At 36.7% G+C, this 7,509-nt stretch overlaps 1 protein-coding gene across 2 annotated transcripts; it reads right to left on the bottom strand.

Annotated features, from left to right (window-relative positions):
- Positions 1–233: 233 nt before the first annotated feature.
- On the bottom strand, positions 234–7,282 carry LOC117565355 (uncharacterized). Of its 2 annotated transcripts, XM_034244413.2 has the most exons (12): positions 7,044–7,282; positions 5,242–5,795; positions 4,913–5,017; positions 4,676–4,789; positions 4,040–4,236; positions 3,855–3,975; positions 3,237–3,371; positions 3,047–3,178; positions 2,836–2,979; positions 2,272–2,768; positions 899–1,065; positions 234–460 (listed from the first exon to the last, which is right to left on the bottom strand). In XM_034244413.2, exons 2-12 carry the CDS (start codon positions 5,596–5,598, stop codon positions 390–392), a joined length of 2,040 nt encoding a protein of 679 aa, XP_034100304.2. In that variant the 5' UTR covers positions 5,599–5,795; positions 7,044–7,282; the 3' UTR covers positions 234–389. The 2 variants fall into 2 exon arrangements, with proteins under 2 accessions (XP_034100304.2, XP_051858538.1); XM_052002578.1 differs by lacking the exon at positions 4,913–5,017.
- Between the last annotated feature and the right edge of the window lie 227 nt (positions 7,283–7,509).

The raw sequence follows: 7,509 nt of genomic DNA on the forward strand, positions 1-7,509 counted from the left end.
AAATAACGAATTGAAGGTTTTAAGAAGCTCAGTTTCTCTTGAATAGACAATAAGTACTTAAGCGTACGCTGTGTAGGAGAAATAAGTCAATTGTCAATGTTATGCAAGGATTGATTATAGTAATTAATGTCCAGTTGAGTATTTTACACTCGAGATTAAGCTATATTCTAAATGCAATGCAACTAAAATGTTTGAAGTAAAACACGTTTGCAACTAGAAATTATATATTCTAATCATGGCATCACTTTATTTGCATATATTACAACTTAGTATTTATCTCAATAGAAAACCTAATTATAGATGCTTTTTATCGCAGGAAATTGATATCAAACAGAGGAATTCATCAACGCTTCTCCCATGCCTTCAAGTGAACTTCAGCCGAATTGTGGTTAATTCAAGTCATACATTAGTTTCTCGGCATTATTGGGTTCCTCACATTCAAAAGAAGCCATCATTAGATCTGTAAATGGATAAATAAAATAAAAAAAAATCAGTTAAGGAAATATACGATTAAATGTGATGATGTACCAAATGAAAGGCGAAACTAAAATCTGCCTTATTTAATTGCATAATTAGGTTAAAAGTGTTTCTTAGCTGTATTTCGTTTTCAAAAAGTAGCGTAAATATTCAAACATTCACACAGGCAAGCCTCACAACTTTTGCTGGCTTTTTTTTCAAATCAGCAGACATTCGGTGGCGGTCCACTTAAAGTTGCAAACAGCGAACAAACAAAAAGTGAAAAGTCGCCAAGTGTCAGGGTAAAAACAAAAAAAAAAACAAAAAATAACAACAAAAAATTCACTGAAAAAGTTCTCACAAAGTGTAGGAATAACAAAAGTGCAGAACTCTTATGACGCTGTTTAAAGTTTGACACGAGCACGAGCGTAATATAACTTACCAGCCTCAGCAAGTTTTGTAGTTTGCTGCATATGGGAACAGAAGTGCTCATACTCGTCGCCAGATGGCGTCTGTGTCGATTTCATGGCCTGCATGTGCTTGGTGAAGGCCCCAACAATGGCAGCCATGCGATCAAAGGCGTTTATATCGATGTGGCCATTGGGTAAACTGAAATGTAAAATTTGCTTTAAAAAATATATTTTTTAAAGAGAGAGCTTTAAAAGTAATGTAATAAGCAATTAAAAGCTTATCTCTTTGAGCTGTGGACAAAACTCTCCATTTAATACCGCTTTTTGTTACTTTCATTGCATTATAAAATATTAATGTCTCCACAAAGCAATTTATTTTGTTAATTGAATTAATGTAGTTTTTGTGTCATAGTTTTTTGTTGCACAGGAATAATTAGAGATTTACTCTCCAGTTCACACTCAATTAATTTTGTTTTGTTATACCCGCTACCCATAGGGTAGAAGGGTATTATAACTTTGTGCCGGCAGGAAATGTATGTAACAGGTAGAAGGAGGCATCTCCGACCCTATAAAGTATATATATTCTTGATCAGCGTCAACAGCCGAGATGATATAGCCATGTCCGTCTGTCCGTCTGTCCGTCTGTGTGTCTGTCTGTCTGTGTGTCTGTCCGTCCGTCCGTATGAAACACTGGATCTCAGAGACTATAAGAGATAGAGCTATAATTTTTTTTCGACAGCATTTGTTATGTTTGCACGCAGATCAAGTTTGTTTCAAATTGCCACGCCCACTTCCGCCCCCTCAAATCAAAAAAATCGAATAACAAGCCTAATTTTAAAGCTAGAGTTACGAGTTTTGGTATATATAACAATTACTATAGTAGTTATGATTCCTGGAAGTTATTAAAGAAATACTTTTGTATGGGCAAAAACGCCTGCTTACTGGGGGTCTGAGTTACTTTGGCCGACAATCTGGTACATTGTGCCGTCTATGGTATATTTTGAATGCTGTACTATATCGATATACCAAACAAATGATTTGGTATATTTTTAGTATTTTTTTTAGTATTTTCGGTATATTTTGAAAATGATACCGCAATATTTTGCCTTTATTAAAAGTGGGTAGCGGGTATCTCACAGTCGAGCACACTCGACTGTAACTTTCTTACTTGTTTTTTTTTTAGACTATTAATGTTATCGATTATATAATAAATGTCCATCAATTTTAGACTGTAATGCCTTAAATTAAAAACTCTAAAAGTATATTAATATACTTGATGAATATCGAATAAAAAATTGATTAATATTCGCCGACTCGAATACATTAATCAAAATCCACACGAAATTAACTAACGTATGATTTGCGGCAATAATAAGTTTTGCAGAGAGAGGAAAAACAAACTTACCGATGCAAACAGTTTTCGCGTTCGCCGAGTGCCAATTTAACAATATCCGCAAACACCGGAATAACAACCCAATCATTCGGTTTGCCAGAACTTGTTCTCGTACTCGCTCTTGCTTTCGTTGCTGTTGGTGTCGCTGTTGCTGTCTCGGTTATTGTCGTTGGTGGCACTTTGCCACTGGTAGCTGCCACAGCCATCATTATTTGCGGCAAGTCCTCGTTTGGTGTTGCAATTGTATTCATACCGGAAATGGACGAAATTTCGCCATCCAACTTGTGTTGTCCACTGCTTGACGAGGTCGTTGTTGTTGCTGCTGCTGCTGTCGCTTCTTCCTCAGTCTCCTTCGAGCTCGATAGTAATGATGCCTGCTTATCAGTCTTTAGACATTGCTGCTGCTGCTCATTTAAGACGATTGCCTGCTTTTGCCATAAATGTCCATGGCCCTCGGCATGTCGTTGCATGCAATCCAATTGCTGACATGTCACTTGCAATTTGCTCCACTGTAATCACATAAATATTGGAACGAAGATGCGATCAAGTTGCTTTCAATTCAAGCTCTGAACTTACTGTTACTTTAAGTCTAGCTATGGCAGGCGACTCTAAAGATTCCAATATAGCCGTAGCACTATTATAATTGCCCACCAGCAAACAATACTGAGCGACACCACTCCACAGCTCCACGGTGCGGCTGCGTTCCTCAATTCCGCTGCACTATAAAAGAGATACAATTTTCAACAGAAAGTTGAGATTAATCTTTTAAGAGATTCTTTAATCTTACCTGCAGTATTTCGTTGCAGACAAACAGACGCAGACGTGACGACCAATCCAAATATGTTTCCAGGTTGCAAGTCTTTTTTGGATCCTGTGCCCCTTGCGATCCCGTTGCTGTGACAGGTTGGTCCCACTTTTTCTGCAGAAAGACTATGTTGATAACTGTCTTAAAGATTTCGTTACTATTGAAGCCTTGCCTGCTTATCCATTAGCACCAAGTTGCTGCACTGCAAAAACTCCTCGGGTCCAATGTGCTTGGCCAACTTCTTTTCCAGCCGGCATAAGATTTGTGCGTATTGTGTGGCAGTCAGACACTTGAGGGGTGCAGTCACCTAACGGAAAATACGATTTAAAATAATTCATATAATAATTCATTAAAAGTGTAATATTATTTGTATTATTTTGTAAACTTAGCATGCCTAGTTGTTTGCTTTTACATTATTTGTTTTACTTAAAAATTCAGCTTTTACATTTTATTCTGTGTGTTGTTAGTTCAGACAGTGAATGATTTAAAGAGCTTTGCGCAAACAAGTATATACATATGTATATGCATATAATATCCGTTATCGAGATAATGTTCGATTATTTAATATGTAGGATATTTGATAATATTTTGATGACTGACTTCGTTATAAAAGGCCGCTTCAGCTGTGACTGTTCTACTTTTCAGGACTGTTGATACCGATAGCTTAATGCCTATCAACTTGCTAATGCCAACTGATATCCATAGGGTTAGTCGATAGACCCTACACTTATATACCATAGTGTGTATCGACTAGCCTCCACCTCTGTTACATCTGTATCGATAAACTCACCTTGTCGTTGTTGGACTGGCAGGCACGCAGATCGCCCTCATGTCTCTCTAAATCAGTCAAACGGTTAAGTAAGGCACTTAGTACTTGCGAGACTATGGCTTCTAAAGGAGTATGCGAGCATCTGCAATTGGAATGATTATTTGCTTAGTCGTATTAAATAGAGATTTGGCAAATACGAATTGTACCTGACAACGATATGTTTGACATGATTCATCATGCGCTCGTCACGATAATCATAAGGGAACTTTTGCGTCCATTCGGAGAGCAGGGCAACCAATGCCTCGAGGCATCCACTCTCAGGTACCGAGTCCAACAGTTTGCCCAACAGCTCATGAGGTCGTAGAAATAAACGTGAGCATAATAAGAATGAGAACAGAAATTCCTGCGAAACACAAACATTATCTTGCTTATTTTCTGCACATATGTATTTCTGAGCATGTCGAGTGATTAAGTTGAGTTTAATAGCAGCCACAGGATATGTTAGCAAATGTTGTAATCATTTCTGGCAACTTGTCTTCACAGTTACCATAAGCTTGCTCTAATCACTCTTAAGGTTTTGTCTGTGTGTTTTTATTTTTCTCTGAACTGCCAACATTTTTTGGCGTAGGCGTTCATAGTTTTGGCTTTGACCGATGCCAAGAAAATTTTAAATTTTGGCGCTTGGCAAGTGACCAAAAAAAATGTAACAAACAATTTCAGTTTGCAAATTATTGAAGGTGAATTGAATAAAAGAAAAGTGAAAAGGAAGTAGGCCAACCGCATAAATTCGATTTGCATTTTAAAGTAGTTTAAATTGTACCACAAAAAAAATGTGGAATTACCTTATCTAAGTCGATGACGTGCTTGGGTATGAGAACCTCAGTGAAAGACTCCAGCGGTCCAGAAACTATTCTACCATTTATGTACATGATGCCGCCGGAACCCAAAACCGAGCTCTGGAGTAAATAAATAATTAAATATTTAAACCATTTAACAACAATTCAATGAAATTTTATAATAAATTTGTTGGTGAAAAAAAGTGAATGTAAATGAAATAAAGAGAATAGTAGCTGAATTGCCTCAAAATTGATATCACATTGGCTGCGTTTGTGCGGATTTTTGGGTACATCATATTGTATAGGATCATCCCTACCGCCTGTGGCTTTTAAATGCGTGTTGTTAAGCTGCAATGGAAGTTTCAATAAGCTAATAAATAAATTTTGAAATATTTAAAGGCATGCACTTGTTTGAAATTGTTAAAGAATAATGTACAATTTATAAGCAAAGTCTTTAAATCACAAGTTTAATACTAGATTTAATATGATAAATACGTCAATAAATGATAAAATAAATAAATAAAGGAAATATGCGAATAAATAAGAAATAGTTAACTACTTGAAATCATTACCTCAAACTGTTGAAACCCTTGCTCCAAGTCCTGTGCACTTAATTGCTCGGCGCTGTGTCGACGCCGCAGTCGCAGCTGCTCATTGCCCTGCTCGAAACCAAGTGGCAGATTGGAGTGCAAGATTGGATTGGCCACATCAATCGAGATGACACTTAAATCCGGTTGAGTTGCAGATATATCACAGCACGCATCGTCGAGGCTCGCTTCACTCTCGGAGGAGCTACTGTGACGGCAACGATGCTGGAACTTGGCTTTATCACGATCGCGTTGACCGCGCGACTTTTGCAGCACGCTCTGCTTGCAACGTGAACCGCAGGCGATTGCTGATATTTTACTGGCATAGAAATACATCGCCATGTGTCACGTTCTTGTTGCCGCTCGTGTCGCGGTCATGTGCTCTGTGGGACTGCGACTTTGCTGCTCTGCTGAACGAGATTCCAGACGTTGTTGCTTGTTGTTTACCTCACACAGGTGTAAAAATCATTTGTAGGTCTTCAGTCTCTCCTCGATTTGATGCTCGTTATGCCATCATTGTGTACGTGTGCTGAAAGCAACTAAAATTCAAGCCGCATAAATAATAGCGACATTTTATGATTCACAGACACAGTCATAAAGTTAACGTTGCGGACAATCGTAGCACATTACTCATACGTCGCGTTGTACACAAAAACACATTCAAACAGACGGCGTAAATTACGGTCATTAGGATGCTCCAATACTACGGACACTACACTAAATCATTAAATGGCGTTAATATCCAATATCAAAAGAGCCAAATGGAAATATATGTTGAATTTTTTTTTGGTTTGTTACGAGAATTTTAAAGATAAAAATGTGGAAGAACTTTAGTTGTTCATTTTAAGTTTTATGTTACTTGATTTTTACATTGGTTAGTCAGTTCCAGCAAACTCTAAATAAAACACACTTTTATTTTTAGAATGTGATTGTCATAGAATTAATTGCATATGCTTTCACTCGCGTAAATTTAATAATACATAGGTTTAGCTCACTTTATGCTTTTTGACACACACTATTTATGCTCTTAAATATATTCTATACTCTATCAGCATTTTCTAATTGAATTGTCAAAAATTATAAAAATATATGGTCAAAGCTAATTTCGAAAAAAAAAGTAAAAATTAAAATGACTCTATTATGAATGACTTTAGTTGACTTTCATTTATATTTTTTAATGAAGAACATCCAAAATGTATTTTGAAAGCAATATACATTATCAAGTTAATGTTTCATCAAGTGTGGTCATTTAAAAACTACTTTTTGTCTTTCAAATAATATGTTTAAATTTGCCCTAAGCTCCAAAATATTTTGAATGGGGGAACGAAAACAAAAACATTACAAACGGACGAGTTCACGTATTGCAAATGCAATTCAGAATCACAAAAAAATATCCGGATAGCAAACTCGTCTGTCTCGAACACACCCATTTTCATATATATGCAGATGAGGTTAAACAACAACAAACGTCGCGGTACGAGGACTGTTCATTGTGCTCGAAATGAACTGAAACTCGGCATAATTATGGATATCAGTAGCCAGGCATGGATTCACACTGAATTTATGCTTTATTTCCCAACAGAGGTTTTGTCGTACACCACTCTTTGCGCACAATTATCCTTTTTATCAAGTTTGCGCAAAGTGTCGCACGAGGCGTATACGCAATTTAAAGCGGAAAATACACGTTAAATGCGATCTGGCAGTTGTCGGTTGTCGCTTGTCGGCCCGTATGTTGGTCTACATATTAATGGATTTAATTTATTGATTTGGTTAAACGAAATGAATACCTCGTTTTCTGTAGCTATGAAACGTGATTTGGTTATTTATTTAAATTATGCAGCTTTGCATTTTGCAATTTCACTTTATTTTATAAATCTGCTTATTATTGTCACTCTTTGTTAGAAATTTGTTCAATTTCGTTTGAATCTTTGCATTTTAAAGGTAACTAATTAATTGATCAAATCACACTGACACCATTAATAACTTATTCGACTTGATGTCCGTTCTATGAACCGCACTCGTCAAACTTCCGCTGTGAACTAAACTCTTAACATGGCTTTCCATCGCTTATCTTAATCAAAGACTTTCAGCTTAACAGATAGAGGGAAATTTGCAATGCGATGCAACATCAAACATGTTCGTTTGCAACATGTTGCCATCAGAACTGGGACAATTTTTGCCACACTTTTTATTACGTATACGTAAATACTTGATTCATGAATGGAGTTAATGCAAAATGGTGGCAAGCGTTGT

This window comes from Drosophila albomicans, chromosome 2L (genome assembly GCF_009650485.2).
Source record: "Drosophila albomicans strain 15112-1751.03 chromosome 2L, ASM965048v2, whole genome shotgun sequence".
NCBI classification, from domain to species: Eukaryota; Metazoa; Arthropoda; class Insecta; order Diptera; family Drosophilidae; genus Drosophila; species Drosophila albomicans.